This window comes from Hylobates moloch, unplaced genomic scaffold, assembly GCF_009828535.3.
Source record: "Hylobates moloch isolate HMO894 unplaced genomic scaffold, HMol_V3 SCAFFOLD_12, whole genome shotgun sequence".
Taxonomy (NCBI): Eukaryota; Metazoa; Chordata; class Mammalia; order Primates; family Hylobatidae; genus Hylobates; species Hylobates moloch.
Genome location: NW_026652287.1, coordinates 41,348,393 through 41,370,911, shown reverse-complemented (window position 1 = coordinate 41,370,911; position 22,519 = coordinate 41,348,393). Strand labels below are relative to the sequence as shown.

The 22,519-nt window shown below is 53.0% G+C and overlaps 1 protein-coding gene across 1 annotated transcript; it reads left to right on the top strand.

The window, feature by feature from the left end:
• On the top strand, positions 1-7,551 carry CD320 (CD320 molecule). Its single transcript, XM_032169549.2, has 6 exons — positions 1-318; positions 1,500-1,815; positions 4,796-4,921; positions 5,877-6,110; positions 6,849-7,106; positions 7,276-7,551. The coding sequence occupies exons 1-6, from the start codon at positions 1-3 to the stop codon at positions 7,416-7,418; spliced, it is 1,395 nt and encodes a 464-aa protein (XP_032025440.2). The 3' UTR covers positions 7,419-7,551.
• Positions 7,552-22,519: the final 14,968 nt, after the last annotated feature.

The window sequence follows — 22,519 nt, the reverse complement described above, 5'->3', positions numbered from 1 at the left end:
ATGCTGGGGCTGTGGGATGAGAATGAATTCGCCCGGGAAGGAAGGCAGCTGGTTCCTGGGGAGACAGAAATCTGCAAAGGGAGGGTGTCCAAGTCTGGCTGCAGGAGCTACCCAGTGACCCTATGCAGGGGAGTGTCATGGCTTCCCCAGGGCACAGCCCTGGGCCCTTCAGCAGCTAAAAAAGATCAGCTGTGGACCAAGAGGGTGCTGAGACCACCCTGCCCTCTGGAAGGGGAAAGGCCACAGCTGCAGGCAGCAGGTACAAGTGTCCCAGAGTGGGTCCTACAAAGGCTAACAGCCCAAGGCTTCCTGGAGAAGGTGGGATTCTGCTTGGGGCAAAAGGATGAATCAGATTCAGAAAGGTCAGCAGGGAAGGAAAGACCAGGCAGGGTGTGCAGAGGCCACAAGGAGGGCAAGACGCTAGGCAAGGCATGCCACTGACGGCATCTGAACCAAGTTTTATGACCACAACTTTTTTTTTTTTTTTTTTTTTGAGACAGAGTCTCAGTCTGTCACCCAGGCTGGAGTTCAATGATGTGGTCTCGGCTCACTGCAACCTCCGCCTTCCGGGTTCAAGCGATTCTCCCATCTCAGCCTCCCTAGTAGCTGGGACTACAGGCGGGTGTTACCACACCCGGCTAATTTTTGTATTTTTAGTAGAGACGGGGGTTTCACTATGTTGGCCAGGCTGGTTTAGAACTCCTGACCTTGTGATCCGCCTGCCTCGGCCTCCCAAAATGCTGGGGTTACAGGCGTGAGCCACCGCGCCCGGCCAACTTTTCTAAGAAATGGGGTCTCACTGTCACCCACGCTGGAGTGCAGCCCCAAATGATTCACCCACCTTAGCCTCCCGAGTAGCTGGGACTACAAGTTAGAGCCACCATGCCCAGCTAATTTTCTTTTTTCTTGAGACAGGCGGGGACTTGCTGTGTTGCCCAGGCTGATCTCGAACTCCTGGGCTCAAACGATCTGCCCGCCTCTGCTTCCCAAAGTGCTGGGATTACACGCGTGAGCCACCGCGCCCGGCCTTTATTATTAAATTTAATTAATTAATTGATTTCCTTTTTTTTCCCCCCAAGCAACCCGACTCCGAGAATGGACATTTCATTTATTCATTTACTCACCAAATGTTTACTAAGAGCCTACTATGAGTCAAGCACTATGTGTCAGGCCCTGAGAATAAAGCAGTGAGCAACAGAAGATCCCTGCCCTCCAGTAGCTAGCATTCTATGGGGACTAGGGCAATAAACCATAATAAGTCAATAAAATAAATTACCTGTCGGCGCCACAAAAGCAGTGGGATGAGGGAGGAAATGGGGAGTGGCTGAGGGGCGTGGCTGCCATATTAAAGAGGATCACGAGGCAGTAACATTTGCAGCAGTCCTCATGTGGAACGGGAAATAATGCAGATGAACACCAACAAATTCCTTCCCATCCCCAGAAGTTTCTAACTTCAAGCGGGCTCCATACCTTTCAACTGATCTCGTCACTGGGGAAAGGGGGGACGGGCCTCTAATTCTCTTTGCCCTCCTATTCTGACATTTACGGTACGCGTAGCCGCGGGCGCCGCAGAACTCAGGGGCTTGGGCCCCGCCCCAACCCCGCGCGTGCGCGTGCGCAGGTATAAGAGCGCGGTCTGGACCGCGCGTGGCCGGCGCCGCTGCGGGGACAGCTCGACCGGCGGCTGGATGGCGCGGGTTGGAGCGCGGCGAACAGGGGCTCTGGGCCTGGCGCTGCTGCTGCTGCTCGGCCTCGGACTAGGCCTGGAGGCCGCCGCGACCCCGCTTTCCACCCCGACCTCTGCCCGGGCCGCAGGTGAGTGACCCCCCGCAGCGCAGGCTCCCGCCCCCGCGCTCCGACAACGCCTCGCCATTGGCTGCACCGCATGTCCGTTCATGACACTCCCTCAGCACGTGGACTTGGACTTAATCTGCTTGTGGGAAGGCGCGCACTGGTGCTAGGAAGACCCCATGCTGGGGAAGGGGAAGAGGGTCCCTCCACCTGCCTTTAACGGTTTTGCTTCTGCCCTGCACACCCCCTCCACACCTGCTGTACTCTGTCGTGCCCCATTGTCACCTCCAAGCCGCCCTTCATACCAGCGTGGTCAGGAAAGCTCTTAGCAGGCTCAGATTATCCGACCGCTCATCACACAGGGCGGGTCACCTGGTGCCTCTCGCCCCTTTGCCTTCCAAACCCTCGCGACCAGGCCTTGTGACCGTTCCGCGACCGTCCCCGCCCTCCCAGTCTCTCCTCCTTTGTCCTCCATCCTTAGAGAACGCGAGGTCTCTCCCCCCATGCTACTCCAGGGTCTCGCAGAGACTGGGGTTACAAGTTCAATATACCCCCGTGGGCATGTTCGCCCTGGCCTAAGAGGTATTGGTGGCCAGTGGGGATGGGCTCCCTCTCTGATACCCCTAGAGGCAGCTGGAGGGTTGGAGTGGCCTCCCTGTGCACTCAGGCACTCCCAACTTGCAGCTCTGGGCTCAGGCTCACACACTTTCCCAGCTCCTTTGTGCATTCCGCACTTTCTAGGTCCCTGGACTCATCCCAAAGTCCCTGACATTCACGCTAAATGTTCCTGTTTTTTTTGTTTTTTGTTTTTTTAAAGGAGGCAGGGTTCACATTAACCAAGTACAAAAGTGTTTTTTTTTGTTTTTTTTTTTTGTTTTGAGTCTCCCTCTGTCGCCCAGGCTGGAGTGCAGTAGTGCTATCTTGGCTCACTGCACCCTCCGCCTCCCGGGTTTAAGCAATTCTCATGCCTCAGCCTCCCGAGTAGCTGGGATTACAGGCACCGCCACCATGCCCAGCTAATTTTTGTATTTTTATTAGAGATGGGGTTTCACCATGTTGGCCAGGCTGGTCTCGAACTCCTGACCTCAAGTGTTCTGCCCGCCTCAGCCTCCCAAAATGCTGGGATTACAGGACAAAACTCTATACACAGTCTCTTTTTTCTCATGATGTTGAGGTAGGGATTCCCAGCATACCCCGTTTACAGGTGAGGAAACTGAGGCCAGGAGGGAAAGTCACTGGTCACTCTAACTCTGCTGTCAGGCTTACATCCTATGAGGCGGGGACTGCTGTGCTCTGCTGTCCACTTTGCAGAGGGACACACACTCCCGCAGTCCAGGGAAGGGAGGTCAGAGGTGTCAGGGCTATGGAAGTCTGGGCCTGGGTGGAGAGCCACACCTGGAGGCTGCCAGATCCCCGGGGGCAGGGAAGGAAGCAGGCACCGGTTTGTCCACAGCTCTTCCGGGCTCCATAGAGCTCAGGGACCGTATGGCAAGTAGGTGCAATTAGACCTGAAGGCCGGGGAGGGTCTGGCAGTGGGGAGTGGGGGGTTGGAGGCTCATGGCTGGTGGGTAAAGGTGGAAGAGGTTAAAGGCCTTGGCAGAGTGAAGCCAAGCCAGGGTGGCGGATTTGCCACCTCCCCTGGCCGCACCCAGGAGGAAGCCTTAAAGGCCACTCCCTTTCTCTGTCCCTTGGCCCAGGTTCCAGGCCCCTCTGTGCCTTTCCAGGTCGGCAAACAGCTGAGCTTCGCTGCTCAGAATCTAGGACAGCCCGGATCTTCTCTGGACCCAGCTTGGACCTTATGTGACCTGTGTCCACTTATGATCAGGCACTGCCCTGGGTTTAGGCAGCCAGGTCACAGCCCAGACCTCCACGGAATGTCCAGTCTGTGGGTGGACAGGCATGACCAGGGCTTTAAGGACAGTTGTTAGACACGGGAGGCAGTGCTTCCTAGGTCTCCGATAGGGACATGAGAACCCTCCCAGGAAATCAGCTGAGATCTGAAAATTGAGGGGAAAACACAGGGTGTAGAGAAGAGAGAGGGAAGGGCAAGTCTCTGGTGTCGTAATGGACCTTGGGGCCTGGGGCTCTGGCGAGGAGCTGACACATTTAGGATGGGGAAAGTGATAGGTCTGGGAGGAATTCAGGAGGCGAGGCAACAGGACTTGGTGACTGAGCAGGTTTTCTACCCAGTGCCTCAGTTTCCCACCCACTGCCTCAGTTTCTCTTTTGCTATGCAAAGGAGATAGACCCTCCCTGCTAACCTGAGCCTGGGAGCCTGACCCAGGGCATGTGGAGAAATGGCCCATCTCCCAGTCTCTTTAACCACTGAGTTTGGAGGTCTCCAGAGCAGATATCTCGCTATGAGGAGCCTGGTGAAGACTCTGGGATCACCGAGACCTGAGTTCGAACCCCAACTCTGCCACTAGCTCTTTTTTTGTTTTTTTTTTTTTGTGGCGACGGAGTCTCATTCTGTCACCCAGGCTGGAGTGCAGCGGTATGATTTTGGTTCATTGCAACCTCTATCTCCCAGATTTAAGCGATTCTTATGCTTCAGCCTCCCGAGTAGCTGGCATTACAGTCGTGCACCACCCCACCTCGCTAATTTTTGTATTTTTAATAGAGACGGGGTTTCACCACGTTGGCCAGGCTGGTCTCGAACTCCTGACCTCAAGTGATCCACCTACCTCGGCCTGCCAAAGTGCTGAGATTACAGGCGTGAGCCACTGCACCCAGCCTCTGCCACCAGCTCTGTGGCCTCCTCTTAGTTCCTTTCTCTGTAACCTGGGGAGTGCAGTAGCACCTGCCCAGTGGGGCTCTTGAGCCCAGGAACTGCTACACTCTGAACCCCACTCATACTAGGGGCTCAGTAACAAGCAGCCGCCAGTGTGGTTCCTACATCCCAGGACTTCACCTGTCTCCTGCGGGTCACAGCCAGTGACTTCTGTGCTCTTGGAGAAAGGTCCAGCCTCCAGTTTCCCAAGCTTCATTTGCATCCGTCTCACAGGCCCCAGCTCAGGCTCGTGCCCACCCACCAAGTTCCAGTGCCGCACCAGTGGCTTATGCGTGCCCCTCACCTGGCGCTGCGACAGGGACTTGGACTGCAGCGATGGCAGCGATGAGGAGGAGTGCAGTGAGTGGCCATGCCCGGGGCGGGGCTTACAGGGGGCGGGACCTGAGGGTGGGATGTCAGGGGCCAGGCACGCGGAGGTGGAGCTTGTGGGAAAGGCAGGGCCACAGGGGTGGGTGCGACTTGGGTCTGTGGGTCATAAGAAGCGGGGTCTAAGATGGGCTTGGGCTGGGCGCAGTGGTTCACGCCTGTAATCCCAGCACTTTGGGAGGCTAGGGTGGGAGGATCGATCACTTGATCCTGGGAGGTTGACGCTGCAGTGAGCTAGGATTGTGCCAGTGCATTCCAGCCTGGGCAACAGAGTAAGACTCTGTCTCAGGAAAAAAAAAAAAAAGAAAAAAAAAGAAATGAAAGGAAGAAAGGAAGGAAAGAGGGAGGGAGGGAAGGGAGAGAGAGAGGGAGGGAGCCAGGTGCGGTGGCTCACACATGTAATCCCAGCACTTTGGGAGGCCAAGGCAGGCAGATCGCTTGAGGTCAGGAGTTCGAGACCAGCCTGGCCAACACAGTGAAACCCCATCTCTACTAAAAATACAAAAGTTAGCTGGATGTGGTGGCAGGCCCCTGTAATCCTAGCTAGTCGGGAGGCTGAGGCAGGAGAATCGCTTGACCCTGGGAGGCAGACGTTTCAGTGAGCCGAGATTGCGCCACTGCACTGCAGCCTGGGCGGCAAAGGGAGACCCCGTCTCAAAAGAAAAAATAAATAAATAAAAGAAAGAAACAAATAGAATAAAGTGGGCTTGTAGGAAGGTAGAGCTAGTGAGGTCTCAGGGGAAGAGCTTGCAGGGAGGCCTGTCCTTAGAAGGTGGAGTTAACAGTTGCAGGGGGCGGAGCCTTAGGAAGGGAGCATTTTTTGGGCTCAGTTGTTGTTAGAGGGTGGGGCTTGCAGGGGATGGGGCTGCAGGAAGTACCTGGGCCTTCTTGGGTGGGCATTTGGGACCTGACCAACCCTGTGCCCCAGGGATTGAGCCGTGTACCCAGAATGGGCAATGCCCACCGCCCTCTGGCCTCCCCTGTCCCTGCACCGGTGTCAGTGACTGCTCTGGGGGAACCGACAAGAAACTGCGCAACTGCAGCCGCCTGGCCTGCCCAGCAGGTGAGCTCCGTTGCACGCTGAGCGATGACTGCATTCCACTCACATGGCGCTGCGACGGCCACCCAGACTGTCCCGACTCCAGCGATGAGCTCGGCTGTGGTACGCACCTGCGGGGCTAGGGTGGACTCGTGGGTAGATGGGGACACCCGCTGCCTGCTGGGGCGTGGCCAGGCCGGGGGCGTGGACACATGCCTTTGCCCGTGCCTGCATCCCTGTAGGGGAGGCAAGGCATCATTAGGGGCCGGGCGCGGTGGCTTATGCCTGTAATCCCAGCACTTTGGGAGGCTGAGGTGGGCGGATCATCTGCGGTCAGGATTTTGAGACCAGCCTGGCAAACATTGCAAAACCCCATCTCTACTAAAAGTACAAAAAAATTAGCTGGGCATGGCGGCACACACCTGTAATCTGAGCTACTCAGGAGGCTGAGGCAGGAGAATCGCTTGAACCTGGGAGGCGGAGGTTGCAGTGAGCTGAGATTGGGCCACTGCACACCAGTCTGGGTGACAGCAAAACTCCGTCTCAAAAAAATAAAAGGCCGGGCGCAGTGGCACATGCCTGTAATCCCAGCTACTCGGGAGGCTGAGACAGGAGAATCGTTTGAACTCAGGAGGCAGAGGTTTCAGTGAGCCGATATTGCGCCACTGCACTCCAGCCTGGGTGACAGAGCCAGACTCCCTCTCCAAAAAAAAAAAAAAGAAAGACATAATTACAGGCAGCAGTCAGCTTCACCCAGCCTGGGTTGGTTGAGGATAAACCCCAAGGGCTCCCCTGGGCACCTGGCCCCCTCACACCTTCAGTGCTCTCTCCTCAACTACTGAACGCCTGGGCTTATTGCAGGAACCAACGAGATCCTCCCGGAAGGGGATGCCACAACGATGGGGTCCCCTGTGACCCTGGAGAGTGTCACCTCTCTCGGGAATGCCACAACCATGGGGCCCCCTGTGACCCTGGAGAGTGTCACCTCTCTCTGGAATGCCACAATCATGGGGCCCCCTGTGACCCTGGAGAGTGTTACCTCTGTCGGGAATGCCACGTCCTCCTCTGCCGGAGACCAGTCTGGAAGCCCAGCTGCCTATGGGGTTATTGCAGCTGCTGGTAAGATGGACTTAACCCTCCCATGCTGGGGGCTTAGAGCTCCGGGGATTCAGGGGAGGTGGGTGGGGAGGGATGAGCTGCACAACTCCCATCCCCATGTGTATGGAGCTTGGTGGGTGTGGGGGCTCTTGCCTTCCCCCTCCTTACTCTGTCCATCTGTTCCCCACAGCGGTGCTCAGTACAAGCCTGGTCGCCGCCACCCTCCTCCTTTTGTCCTGGCTCCGAGCCCAGGAACGCCTCCGCCCGCTGGGGTTACTGGTGGCCATGAAGGAGTCCCTGCTGCTGTCAGAACAGAAGACCTCGCTGCCCTGAGGACAAGCACTTGCCACCACTGTCACCCAGCCCTGGGCGCAGCCAGGCAGGAGGAGAGCAGTGATGCGGATGGGTACACGGGCACACCAGCCCTCAGAGACCTGAGCTCTTCTGGCCACGTGGAACCTCGAACCCGAGCTCCTGCAGAAGTGGCCCTGGAGATTGAGGGTCCCTGGACACTCCCTATGGAGATCCAGGGAGCTAGGATGGGGAACCTGCCACAGCCAGAACCGAGGGGCTGGCCCCAGGCAGCTCCCAGGGGGTAGAATGGCCCCATGCTTAAGACACTCCTGCTGCCCCGTCTGAGGGTGGCGATTAAAGTTGCTTCACATCCTCCACCTGCCTCTGGGTCGGGTCTCTGTCTCCCTTGGCCTGGGAAGCCTGGGCAGCCTGGGGTCTCTGCTGCAGCCCCTCCTCCATGAGAGCCCAGCCCAGAGAAGGTGGGACGTGGAGACCAAGCCCTGGGTGCAGCTACTATGCTTCTTGCTTTTTGGGAGCAGGGGCAGCAGGGCTGGGTTGGGGAGTCTGCGTTAACATCAGGATTCCTGGAAGAAGAGCAGAGCTTGGGCAGTGCCTTCCCATTCCCAGGTCTGGGGACCCCCACCCACTGTGGCTTCGTCCTCAGTGCAGTGGAAGCCAGGTTTCCTGGGATAGTCTCAGACTCACCCTGTTTTAATTATTTTTTAATTATGTTTTTAGAGACTGCATCTTGGCCAGGTGCAGTAGCTCACACCTGTAATCCCAGCCCTTTGGGAGGGCAGGCTGGGATCACAGGTATGTGCCACCTCGCCTGGCTAATTTTGTATTTTTAGTAGAGACGGGGTTTCTCCATTTTGGTCAGGCTGGTCTTGAACTCCCGACCTCAGGTGATCTGCCTGCCTCGGCCTCCTAAAGTGCTGGGATTACAGGTGTGAGCCACTGTGCCTGGCCTATACATTTTTCTCTTATTAACTAGCTGTGGGTGGTGGTGTGCACTTGTAGTCTCAGCTACTTGGGAGGCTGAAGTAGGAGAATTGCTTGAGCCCGGGAGGTCCAGGCTGCAGTGAGCTGTGATCAGGCCACTGCACTCCAGCCTGGGTGACACAGCAAGACTGTCTCAAAAAACAAACAAAAACAAGTAATGTACTTGAATCATCCTGAAACCATCCCCACCTCCGGTCCGTGGAAAAATTGTCTTCCATGAAACCGGTCCCTGGTGCCAAAAAGGTTGGTGACCCCTGAAGTTAATTCACACTCTGATGTCTGGGTGACAGGGCAAAGTTCCTCCCTGAGCCTCAGCTTCTGAATCTCTGAATGGGATGTTGGGGGCCACAGTAGCCTCCTTGCCGGGGAGTGACCTCCCTGGGACCCTTAGAGATAGACTCAGATGGACCTGTTGCCCAGGTTGGAGTGCAGTGGTGTGATCACAGCTCACTGCAGCCTTGAACTCCTGGGATGAAGAGATCCTCCTGGGCTGGGCACAGTGGCTCATGCCTGTAATCCCAGCACTTTGGGAGGCCGAGGTGGGCAGATCACCTGAGGTGAGGAGTTTGAGACCAGCCTGGCCAACATGGTGAAACGCCATCTCTACTAAAAATAGAAAAACTAGCTGGGTGTGGTGGCGGGCGCCTGTAATCCCAGCTACTCGGGAGGCTGAGGCAAGAGAATTGCTTGAACCCAGGAGGCAGAGGTTGCAGTGAGCCGAGATCCTGCCATTGCACTCCAGCCTGGGTGACAAGAGGGAGACTCCATCTCAAAAAAAAGAAAAAAAAATCCTCCTGCCTCAGTCTCCCGAGTTTTGGGATTACAGGCACATATATCACACTCAGCTAATTTTTTATTTTTGTAAAGTCAGGGTCGGGCTGTGTTGCCCAGGCTGGCCTCCAACACGACCTCAAGGAATTCTCCCACCTCGGCCCCCCACGGCGTTGGGATTACAGGTGTGAGCCACTGCATCCAGCCAGGTTTTTTCTCTAATGTTTTCTGTGTCATGAGTCAGCCTTGGCGGACAACAGGGTATGTCAGAGATGTGTGTGCCCGGCTGTGAGGCTGGTGTGGGTGCCACATGCCACCTAAGTGGACCTCTAGGCTCTGGACCTTCCTGACTGTCATGCATTCTTGTTCTCAGTGGAGGAAACTGCCCCATGCCCACTGGCTCCAAACACCTGTTGTCGAATCCTCTCCTGGCTCTGGGCTGACCAGGCTCACTGGGGGTTCATTTGTTCCATGTGACAGTGGCTGCCATCATCTGGGGGCTGGGCTGGCTGGATGTCCCATCCAGAAGGTCTGTCATGTCTGGGATAGCTGACCTCTCCATGTGGACTCCTGAGCAAGGTGGCCACACTCCTGCCATGGTGACTTGGGGTTCCCCAACGCACAAAGCAGAGAGACTGCTGGGTCAGTGTCACCGATGCCATATTCTGTGGGTTCAGCGGAGTCCAGGTCAGCCCAGATCCTGTGTGTGCGTGTGTGTGTGTGTGTGTGTCTGTGTGAGGAAGGGGGGAACACATAAGGGCCTGAACACCCTTTTGAGACTGTCTCAAAAACATTTTTTATTTATTTATTTTTGAGACGGAGCCTCGCTCTGTCTCCCTGGCTGGAGTGCAGTGGTGCAATCTCGGCTCACTGCAACCTCTGCCTGCCGGGTTCAAGCGATTCTCCTGTCTCAGCCTCCTGAGTACCTGGGACTACAGGCCTGCACTAACACACCAGGCTAATTTTTTTGTATTTGTAGTAGAGATAGGGTTTCACCATGTTGGCCAGACTGGTCTTGAACTCCTGACCTCAGGCAATCCACTCACCTCGGCCTCCCAAAGTACTGGGATTACAGGCGTGAGCCACTGCCTGGCCAATAAAAACTTTTTTTCTTTTTCTTTTTTTTAAGTCTCCCTCCTCCCCCTCGCCTTTTTTTTTTTTTTTTTTTTTTTTTGAGGTGGAGTTTCGCTCTTGTTGCCCAGGCTGGAGTGCAATGGCTCCATCTCAGCAACCTTTGCCTCCTGGGTTCAAGTGATTCTCCTGCCTCAGCCTCCCGAGTAGCTGGGCTTACAGGCATGCGCCATTATGCCTGGCTAATTTTTTGTATTTTTAGTAGAGACGGGGCTTCTCCACGTTGGTCAGGCTGGTCTCAAACTCCCGACCTCAGGTGATTCGCCTGCCTTGGCCTCCAAAAGTGCAGGGGTTACAGGTGTGAGCCACCACGCCCGCCCCCATCCCCCCTGCCTTTTTTTTTTTTTTAGAGATGAGGTCTTTCTATGTTGCCCAGGCTGGTCTCTTAACTCCTCGGCTCAAGCCTCCCAAAGCACTGGGATCAGAGGTGTGAGCCATGGTGTCCGCTATTACCTACTCTTAAGGGGACTGTTTGAGACTAATGAGTCCTTTCTCTGCGGGTGGCCATTTGCACCAATAGAAAAGACCAGGTTCAGTAAAGCAAGATAGAAACTTTATCTGTCAATCAATGAATGGAGAAAGGGAGGAACTCCAGCTCAAAGTGCCTACTCCCTGCAGGTGTGATGAGGGGGAGTTTTAAAGTTTCCTAGGGCATGTAGGTGCAGACTGGGGGCAGGGATTCCTGGAAAGAGGTGGGGCTTTCTAGGGGGAACTGAAGTGTTCAGCCTTTCTTTTGTACCTGGCATTATATATGCTTAGCAAGGTGCACCTCTCCCCACTGGAGACTGTTTTTTTGTTGTTTTTTCTTTTTTTGAGACAGAGTCTCGCTCAGTCACCCAGGCTGGAGTGCAGTGGGGCGATCTCAGCTCACTGCCACCTCCGCCTCCTAGGTTCAGGCGATTCTCCTGCCTCAGCCTCCTGAGTAGCTGGGATTATAGGTGTGACCTACCACACCCAGCTTTTTTTTTTTTTTTTTTTTTTGAAACAGCACCTCACTCTGTCGCTCAGGCTGAAGTACAGTGGTGAAATCATAGCTCACTGCAGCCTCGACCTTCTGGGCTCAAGCAATCCTCCTGCCTCAGCTTCATGAGTAGGTGGGACTACAGGCATGCATCACCACGCCCGGCTAATTTTTACATTATTTTTTGTAGAGAGAGGGTCTTTTTTTTTTTTTTTTTTTCTGAGATTGAGTCTCGCTCTGTCATTCAGGCTGGAGTGCAGTGGCACAATCTCAGCTCACTGCAACTTCTGCCTTTTGGGTTCAAGCAATTCTCCTGCCTCAGGCTCCTGAGTAGCTAGGATTACAGGCACACACCACCATGCCCGGCTACTTTTTTGTATCTTTAGTAGAGACCAGGTTTCACCATGTTGGCCAGGCTGGTCTCGATGTCCTGACCTCATGATCCACCCGCCTCAGCCTCCCAAAGTGCGGGGATTACAGGTGTGAGCCACCGCGCCTGGCCAGAGCAGAGATTAATTTCACAGGTTCTGGGGCTCCCTAAAAGAATGGAAGTTATAGTCCACGTGTGGTGGCTCACGCCTGTAATCTCAACACTTTGGGAGACTGAGGTGTGGGGGATCACTTGAAGTCAGGAGTTTGAGACCAGCCGCCCTCCTCACCCTCCCAAAGTGCTTGGATGACAGCTGGGAGCCAGTGCACCCTGGCTGTGGAGATTTTACTATGCCAGTGGAGTGAGGATTCAGGCCTATGGAGCACTGCTGAGGTCAGCTCTCATCTTGTGGCTCATTTGTGGTTATTGGCACTTGGCCTTTGTTCCTGTAAGCTTGCACAACTGTGAGCAGCGGTTAATTTCTTTTCTTTTCTTTTTTTTGAGACAGAGTCTTGCTCTGTCACCAGGCTGGAGTGCAGTGGCGTGATCTCGGCTCACTGCTGCAACCTCTGCTTCCCGGGTTCAAGTCATTTTCCTGCCTCAGCCTCCCGAGTAGCTGGGATTACAGGCGCTCACCACCATGCCCAGCTAATTTTTGTATTTTTAGTAGAGACAGGGTTTCACCACGTTGGCCATGATGGTCTCGATTTCCTGACCTCGTGATCTGCCCACCTTGGCCTCCCAAAGTGCTGGGATTACAGGCGTGAGCCACCACGTCCGGCCGAGGCATAGGAATTTCTATGTTGAAGTCCTCATCCCCACACAATGTGACTGTATTTGAATACAGGGTCTTTTTTGAGAGGGAGTCTCACTCTGTCGCCCAGACTGGAGTGCAGTGGCATGATCTCTGGCTCACTGCAACCTCCACCTCCCTGCTTCAAGTGATTCTCCTGCCTCAGCCTCCCAAGTAGCTGGGATTACAGGCGTGCACCACCATGCCTGGCTAATTTTTGTATTTTTAGTTGAGACAGAGTTTCACTATGTTGGCCAGGCTAGTCTCGAACTCTTGACCTCAGGTGATTCACCCACCTTGGCCTCCTAAAGGGCTGGGATTACAGGTGTGAGCCACCATGCCAGGCCGGATACAGGGTCTTTAAAGGGGTGATTAAGGCCAGGTATGGTGGCTCACACTTGTCATCCCAGAACTTCAGGAGGCTGAGGTGGGTGGATTGCACGAGGCCAGCAGTTTGAAACCAGCCTGGGCAACATAGGGAGAGCCCGCCTCTACTAAAAATACAAAAAATTAGCTTGGTATGGTGGTGCACATTTGAATCCCAGCTACTCAGCAGGCTGAGGCACGAGAAATACTTGAGAACAGGAGGCAGGTTGTAGTGAGCCAAAGATCCCACCACTGCACTCCAGCCTGGGCAACAGAGTGAGAGACTGTTTCAAAAAAAAAAAAAAAAAAAAGTCTAGGTGCAGTGGCTCACGCCTGTAATCCCAGCACTTTGGGGGGCCGAGGCAGGTGGATCACCTGAGGTCGGGAGTTCGAGACCAGCTTGACCAACATAGTGAAACCCCATCTCTACTAAAAATACAAAATTAGCTGGGCATGGTGACACATGCCTGTAATCCCAGCTACTCGGGAGGCTGAGGCAGGAGACTCCCTTGAATCTGAGAGGTGGAGGTTGCAGTGAGCTGAGATTGTGCCATTGCACTCCAGCCTGGGCAACAAGAGCGAAACTCCATCTCAAGAAAATAAAAAAGAAGAGAAGAAAAAAATTTTTTTAATTAGCAGGACTTGGTGGTGTGCAGCTGTGGTCCCAGCTACTCAGGAGGCCGAGGTGGGAAGATTGCTTGATTCCAGGAGGCTGCACTGAGCTGTTAGCGCCACTGCACTCCAGCCTGGGAGACAAAGTGAGGCCCTGTCTCAAAAAAAAAAAAAAAAGAAGCTGCTGAGGTGACAGCATGCTGGCAGTCCTCGCTTGCTCTCAGCGCCTCCTGGGCCTCAGTGCCCATTCTGGCCGTGCTTGAGGAGCCCTTCAGCCCATCACTGCACTGTGGGAGCCCCTCTCTGGGCTGGCCAAGGCTGGACCCGGCTCCCTCTGCTTGCGGGAAGGTGTGGAGGGAGAGGAGTGGGCAGGAACTGGGGCTGTGCACGGGGCTCATGGGCCAGTGCAAGTTCTGGGTGGTCGTGGGCCCCTGCACTCCGAGCGGCCGGTGGGTGCCACCGGCCCTAGGCAGTGAGGGGCTTAGCACCCAGGCCAGCAGCTGCGGAGGGTGTGCTGGGTCCCCCAGCAGTACTGGCCCGCCAGTGCTGCGCTGGAATTCTCGCCAGGTCTCAGCTGCCTCCCCGTGAGGCAGGGCTGAGGACCCGCAGCCCGCCATGCCTGAGCCTCCCCCCGGCCGTGGGCTCCTGCTCCACCCGAGCCTCCCTGCCAAGTGCTGCCCCCTGCTCCGTGACGCCTGGTCCCATCAACCGCCCAAGGGCTGAGGAGTCTGGGCACACCGTGGGAGCAACTGGCGGGCAGCTCCACCTGGGGCCCTGGTGCGGGTTCCACTGCGTGAAGCCAGCTGGGCTCCTGAGTCTAGTGGGGCTTGGAGAACCTTTGTGTCTAACTGAGGGATTATAAATGCACCAATCAGCACCCTGTGTTTAGCTCAGGGTTTGTAAATGCACCAATCAGCACTCTGTATCTAGCTAATCTAGAGATTTGGAGAACCTTTATGTCTAGCTAAGGCATTGTAAATACACCAATCAGCACGCTGTGTCTAGCTCAAGGTTTGTAAACACACCAATCAGCACCCTGTGTCTAGCTCAAGGTTTGTAAATGCACCAATCAGTGCTCTGTGGGGACTTGGAGAACTTTTGTGTCTAGCTCAGGGATTGTAAACACACCAATCAGCACCGTGTCAAAATGGACCAATCAGCAGGATGTGGGTGGGGCCAGATAAGGGAATAAAAGCAGGCTGCCAGAGCTAGCATGGAAAGTTTCTTCTTTTGCTCTTTGAGATGAATCTTGCTGCTGCTCACTCTTAAGGTCCGCATTGCCTTTATGAGCTGTAACACTCACCGTGAAGGTCTGCAGCTTCACTCCTGAGCTGGCAAGACCACGAACCCACCAGAAGGAAGAAACTCCAAACACATCCAAACATCAGAAGGAATAAACTCTGGATACGCCGCCTTTAAGAACTAACTAACTAACACTCACCACGAGGGTCCGTGGCTATATTCTTGAAGTCATTGAGACCAAGAACCCACCAATTCCAGACACTGCTACATTGAGTCCTCATCCAATCTGCCTGGTGTCTTTACAAGAAGAAAAAATATGGACACTAAGGAATACAAAGGATGCATGCAGAGAAAAGAGCGTGTGAGGGCATGCAGGAGGCGGCTGCGGCTCTGTAAGCCAAAGCAAGAGGGCTCAGGAGAAATCAGCCCTGGGCCGGGTACGGTGGCTCAAGCCTGTAATCCCAGGCGTGATCACTTGATGTCAGGAGTTCGAGACCATCCCGGAAACATGGCAAAACCCCATCTCTACTAAAAATACAAAAATTAGCCGGGCGTGGTGGTGGGCGCCTGTAATCCCAGCTACTCGAGAGGCTGAGGCACGAGAATTGCTTGAACCTGGGGCTACTCCGGAAGCTGAGGCACGAGAATTGCTTGAATCTGGGAGGCGGAGGTTGCAGTGAGCAAAGATCGTGCCACTGCACTCCAGCCTAGGTAGTAGAGCAAGACTCCATTTCAAAAACAAAAAGCAGAAACCAACCCTGATGACATCTTAATCTTGGACATCAGCCTCCAGAAATGTAAGTTTCTGTTTTTAACCCACCCAAGCTGTGGTATTTTGTTATGGCAGCCCTAGCAACCTAAAGCTAGTATGATAGCTCAAAAACTGTTTTTCTTTTCTTTTTCTTTCTTTCTGTTTTTTAGAGACAGGGTCTTGCTCTGTCTCCCAAGCTGGAGTACAGTGGTGCAATTGTGGAATTATAGCTCACTGTAGCCTCAACCTCCCAGGCTCAAGAGATCTTCCCGCCTCAGCCTCCTGATTAGCTGGGACTACAGGTCTGCACCACTGTGCCCAGCTAATTTAAAACAACAAAAAAAATTGTTTCTTACAGATTGGTCAACATGGCCAGACCCCGACTGGTAAAAGCTGGTTTAAAAAGATATTTGTTGATGGTCAGGTGCAGCGGCTCACACCTGTTATCCAAGCACTCTGGGAGGCTGAGGCGTGAGGATTGTTTGAGCCCAGGTGTTGGAGATCAGCCTGGGCAATATAGTGAGATTTCATTTCTACTAAAAAATAAAAAAAAATTAGCTGGGCATGGTGGCATATACCTGTAGTTTCTGTGGTTCCGGCTACTTAGGAGGCTGAGTTGGGAGGATTGCTCAAGCCTGGGAGATTGAGGCTACAGTGAGCTATGATCACCCATTGCATCCAGCCTGTGCAATGGAGCAAGATCCTGTCTCTAAAAACAACAATAAAATATATTTGTTGAATGCTACTATGTATCAGTGCTGTTCCTGGTTCTAGCCATGAACAACATAGCCCTGAAAAAATAGGGCTGAGCCCGGTGGCTCACGTTTGTAATCTCAGGACTTTGGGAGATCAAGGCAGGTGGATCGCCTGAGGGCTGGAGTTCGAGACCAGCCTGGCCAACATGGCAAAACCCCGTCTCTACTAAAAAAAAAAAATTAGCAGCTGGGCGCACTGGTTCATGCCTATAGTCCCAGCACTTTGGGAGGCTGAGGCGGGCAGATCACCTGAGGTCAGGGGTTCTAGACCATCCTGGCCAACATGGTGAAACCCTGTCTCTCCTAAAAATACAAAAATTAGCTGGGTGTGGTGGCAGGCGCCTATAATCCCAGCTACTTGGGAGACTGATGCTAGAGAATGGCTTGAACCCAGGAGGCAGAGGTTGCAGTGAGCCGAGATCTTGTCATTGTACTCCAGCCTGGGCAACAAGAGGGAAACTCTGTCTTTAAAAAAAAAAAAATTTAGCTGGATCCTAGTGCATGCCTGTAATCTTAGCTACTCAGGAGGCTGAGGCAGAAGAATCGGTTGAACCTGGGAGGCAGAGGCTGCAGTGAGCCGAGATCCGCCAATGCACTCCAGCCTGGGTGACGGCAAGATCCTGTCTCAAAAAAAAAGCCGGGTGCGGAGGTTCACCCCTGTAATCCCAGCACTTTGAGAGGTCGAGACCAGCCTGGCGAACATGGTCGAACCCCGTCTACTAAAAATACAAAACTAGCCAGGCATGGTGGCGCATGCCTGTAATTCCAGCTACTCGTGAGGCTGAGGCAGGAGAATCGCTTGAACCTGGGAGGCAAGAGGCTGCAGTGAGCCGAGATCATGCGATTGTACTCCAGCCTGGGCCACAGAGCGAGACTCTGTCTCAGAAGAAAACAAAAAAGCTGGGCGTGGTTCACGCCGGTAATCCCAGCACTTTGGGAGGCTGAGGCGGGTGGATCACGTGAGGTCAGGAGTTCGAGACCAGCCTGACCAACATAGTGAAACCCCGTCTCTACTAAAAATACAAAAAATTAGCCAGGTGTGGTGGCAGGCACCTGTAATCTCAATTACTAGGGAGGCTGAGGCAGGGGAATCGCTTGAACCCAGGAGGCGGAGGTTGCAGTGAGCAGAGATTGCACCATTGCACTCCAGCCTGGGCAACAAGAGCAAATCTCTGTCTCAAAAAAAAAAAAAAAAAAAGAAAAATGAGAAGGTGTTTCTGGCTGCAGTGGGGAGAACGGAGCCTGCAGGGAGCAGGGAGACCAGGGAGGGGACAACTGCACTGATCCCCAGAAGTCAGGAAGGGGCTGGACCTAGGTGGCAAGTGCAGGTGGTCAGTAATAATTGGATTCTGGGTCTGTTTTGAAGGAAAGGCGATGGGGGCTGCAGGATTGGCAGACACATTGGATGCAGGTGAGAGGAGGCGTGGATGCCTCAGAACTGTCAGAGCAGAGCCTGGGAAGATGGTGCTAACTGAGAGGAGGAGGACGACGATGGGACAAGGCTTGGGTGGGAAACCCCTAGGAGTCCAGATTGGGACCTGCAACACTGGAGCGGCCTGCGAAGCCCCCTTGTGGCAGAGGCTGAGAAAGCACTGGACCCTAGGGTTTGGGCTAGAATGATGAATTTGGGAAATGGCCAGTTGGGCATCTGTGGGCTGGAGAGGAGTGAATGCAGCCAAACTCTAGATGTTTTGGAGCTAAGGAAGAATTAGAAAGGAGACGGAAAGTTGGGTGCGGTGGCTCACACCTGTAATCCCAACACTTTGGGAGGCTGAGGCGGGTGGATTCCTTGAGGTCAGGAGTTCAAGACCACCCTGACCAACATGGTGAAACCCCGTCTCTTGTAAAAATACAAAATGTAGCCGGGTGTGGTGGTGGCGCCTGTAATCCCAGCTACACGGTGGCTGAGGCAGGAGAATCGCTTGAACCCAGGAGGTGAAAGTTGCAGTGAGCAGAGATCGTGCCACTGCACTCCAACCTGGGCAACAGAGCAATACTCTGTCAAAAAAAAAAAAAAAAAAAAAACCGAAATGAAAAAGAGATGGAAGCGGGGCTCACATGTTTAATCCTAGCTAGTTGGGAGGCTGAGATGGGACGATTGCTTGAGTCCCGGAGGTCAAGCCTGGAGTGAGCTATTATTACACCACTGTGCTCCAGCCAGGGCAACAGAGTGAGACCTTGCTGTATCTTAAAAAGAAAAAGGGCTGGGCATGATGGTTCACGCCTGTAATCCCAGCACTTTGAGAGGCCAAGGTGGGTGGATGACTTAAGCCCAAAAATTTGAGACCAGCCTGGGCAACATAGTGAGACCCCATCTCTACAAGAAATACAAAAATTATTTGGGTATGGTGGTGCCTGCCTGTAGTCCCAGCTACTCAGGAGGCTGAACTAGGAGGAATGCTTGAGGCCAGAAGGTTGAGGCTGCAGTGAGCCCTGATCTTGCCCTGCACTCCAACCTGGGCAACAGAGTGAGATACTAACTCGAGAAAAAAAAAAGCTCATAGATTAAAGTTCATAGCAGCAGATTGGGCAGCAAAATTTCACCTCTGTTCTCTTAGGATCCCTCTAGGCCTGAGAATTGTTAAGTTGATATAAAACGGGTTAACAGGCAGGGCGTGGTGGCTCACGCCTGTAATTCCAGCACTTTCGGAGGCCAAGGCAGCTGGATCACCTGAGGTTGGGAGTTCGAGACAAGCCTGACCAACATGGTGAAACCCCGTCTCTACTAAAAATACAAAAATTAGCCAGGCGTCGTGGTGGGCACCTGTAATCCCAGCTACTCGGAAGGCTGAGGCAGGAAATTGCTTGAACCCAGGAAGCGGAGGCTGCGGTGAGCCAAGACCACACCACTGCACTCCAGCCTGGGCAACAAGAGGAAACTCCATCTCCCAAAAAAAAAAAAAAAAAAATAGGGCCAGGCACGGCATGGTGGCTCACGCCTGTAATCCTAGTACTTTGGGAGGCCGAGGCAGGCAAATCACGAGGTCGGGAGTTCAAGACCAGCCTGGCCAACATGGTGAAACCCCATCTCTACTAAAAATACAAAAAATTAGCCAGGTGTGGTGGCTGGTGCCTGTAATCCCAGCTACTTGGGAGGCTGAGGCAGGAGAATTGCTTGAACCTGGGAGGCGGAGGTTGCAGTGAGCTGAGATCGTGCCACTGTGTTCTAGCCTGGGTGACGGAGCGAGACTCTGTCTCAGAAAACAAACAAAACAAACAAACAAAAACCAAGTTAACAGGAGAAAAGGATGCAGATTTACTTAATAGAAGTTTTGCATGGAATAGAAGCCCTCAGAAGAAAATGAATGTGAGAGGTCAAGGCAGGAAGATCCCTTGAGGTCAGGAGTTCAAAACCAGCCTAGGCAACATAGCAAGACCCTTTCTGTACAAAAAATACAAAAATTAGCAGGGTATGGTGGCATGTGCCTCCCAGCTACTCAGGAGGCTGAGGCAGGTGGTAGAGGTTGTGGTAAGCTGAGATCTAGTCACTACACTCCAGCCTAGGTGACAAAGACCCTGTCTGTCTGTCTCTCAAAAAAAGAAGGGGCCGGGCATGGTGGCTCACACCTATAATCCCAGCACCTTGGGAAGCTGAAGCAGGTGGATCACTTGAGGTCAGGAGTTTGAGACCAGCCTGGCCAACATGGCGAAACCCTGTCTCTGCTAAAAATACAATAATTGGCCAGGTGTGGTGGCACGAGCCTGCGGTCCCAGCTACTTGAGAGGCTGAGGCAGGAGAATTGCTTGAACCTGGGAGGTGGGGTTTGCAGTGAGCTGAGATCGCAGCATTGTGTTTCAGCCTGGGCAACAGAGCAAGACCCCGTCTCTAAAGAAGTAAATAAAAATAAATTTAAAAAGCGAATGAAGACCCAAAGAAGCATTTAGAATCAGTTACTTGTGTACTGAATTGGGCAAAGAATGTAAGTTGTGAAGAAGCAACGAAATTATGTGAGAGGCTTAAAAGATAAGCGTTATTTTATCAAAGGCTATATATAATTCTCTCAGTGCCAACTTCCTGTCCTTGATAAGATGTACAGGGAGAACATCTTTCACTTGGGAAATTTCAGGTCTTGTTTTTAAGAAAGAGCCTGGGCTGGGCACAGGGGCTCACACTTGTAACCCCAGCACTCTGGGAGGCTGAGGCGGGCGGATCACCTGAGGTTAGGAGTTTGAGACCAACCTGGCCGATATGGCGAAACCCTGTCTCTACTAAAAATACAAAAATCAGCCGGACATGGTGGCACACGCCTACAATCCCGGCTACTCGGGAGGCTGAGACAGGAGAATCGCTTGAACCCGGGAGGCAGAGGTTAGAGTGAGCCCAGATCATGCCATTGCACTACAGTCTGGGTGACAAAGCAAGAGTCTTTAAAAAAAAAAAAAAAAAAAAAAAAGCCAGGCACAGTGGTTCACGCCTGTAATCCCAGCACTTTGGGAGTCGGCGGTGGGTGGATCACCTGTGGCTGGGAGTTCGAGAGCAGCCTGACCGACATGGAGGAACCCTGTCTCTATTAAAATACAAAATTAGCCAGGCATGGTGGCTCACGCCTGTAATCCCAGATACTCAGGAGGCTGAGCCAGGAGAATCGCTTGAACCCGGGAGGCAGAGGTTGTAGTGAGCTGAGATCACGCCACTGCACTGCAGCCTGGGTGACACTGATACTTTGTCTCAGAAAACAAAAAACAAAAAAAGAACCTGAAGATCAGAGTGATCTTTTTGCATGTGTTGTTTTTCAAATGCCTTTGACTTAACTGGCTTGTAGGCCAGCCTGGCATATTTTGGGTGGCGTACTCTAGAGTGTGTCACAGCATGATTCACAGCCGCCAAAAGGTGGAAACAACCCACATATCCATCAGTGCATGAAGAGATCAACAAAATGTGCTCGATCCATACAATGGAATATTATTCAGCCATAAAAAAGATGAAGTGGGCCGGGCATGGTGGCTCACGCCTGTATTCCTAGCACTTTGGGGGACCGAGGCGGGCGGATCACCTGAGGTCGGGAGTTCAGGAACAGCCTGGCCAACATGGTGAAACCCCATCTCAACTAAAAAAATTACAAAAAGTAGTTGGGTGATGTGGTATGCACCTGTAATCCCAGCTACTCGGGAGGCTGAGGCAAGAGAATCGTTTGAACCCGGGAGGCAGTGGTTGCAGTGAGTCGAGATCGTGCCACTGCACTCCAGCCTGGGCAATAGAGCAAGACTCAGTCTCAAAAAAAAGGAAAAAAAAAAAGGTTAATTTTATGCTGTGTGAATTTCACCTTAATAATATAAACAAAGGAGGGAAAAATGCATCAACCTATTTGTGTGCTGATAGGATGCTCCAGGGGTGCGGGGAGCGTTGTTGAGGTAGGTGCTTGTCTAGGCCAATGAAGGGGTGGAGGAGTTGGTGGAGAAGGGGGCCTGGTTTTGCTGCATCCAGAGCAAATTGATTCTCAGAGGGCAAGAGGAAGAGCCACTGTGTCTGGGTCCTGACGCAGGTCTTCAGGTTGATGGAGGGCAGTGGCTCTGGAAGGTCACTCCCACTGATTTCTATTTTGTCAGAGATGCCACCTGGTCTGTGACAAAGATTGGTAAACAGGAGGATGATGTCAGTATTAAGAGGAAATAAGAGGCCGGGTGCAGTGGCTGATGTCTGTAATCCCAGCACTTTGGGAGGCCAAGGCCGTCGGATCACTTGAGGTCAGGAGCTCGAGACCAGCCTGACCAACATGGCGAAATCCCGTCTTTACTAAAAATACAAACATTAGCCAGGCCTGGTGGCCTGTGCCTATAATCCCAGCTTCTTGGGAGCCTGAGACAGGAGGATCGCTTGAACCCGGGAAGCGGGTGTTGCAGTGAGCCGAGATCGGCCATTGCACTCCGGCTCAGGAGACAGAGTGAGACTCTGTCGGGGGGAGAGGGGGAAGAGGGAATAACAGTAGGGGAAGTTCCTAGTAATGCATGTTTTTCCAAGTCCCAGAAAGAACATAGCAGCAGACGGCAAGTTGCCCCTAGGTGGCGCTCATTCCCCATGTCCGACACCCAATCAGCCTCGGGCTAATCCAAGCTCATTGACCACGTGCTTATCTGGCAGTTCTCCCTGTTCTTCATGCATTTCACTTTTGCTTTAACGCTTTCTGTTTCCCATCGAGTGACCATCAGCATTTTTTTCTACTGTTAAATATACATATAAATACATAAGTAATACAAAAAAATACAAAAAGTACGTAAGTATTGTACCTAAAAATAACATAAAATTGACCACTTTAACAATTTTAAAGTGGGCTTCAAAGGTATTCAGTATTTTCACAATGTTGTGCACTCATCACCACCACCCATCTCTAGAACTGTTTTTGTTTTTGTTTCTTGTTTTTTGTTTTTGAGACAGTCTCGCTCTGTTG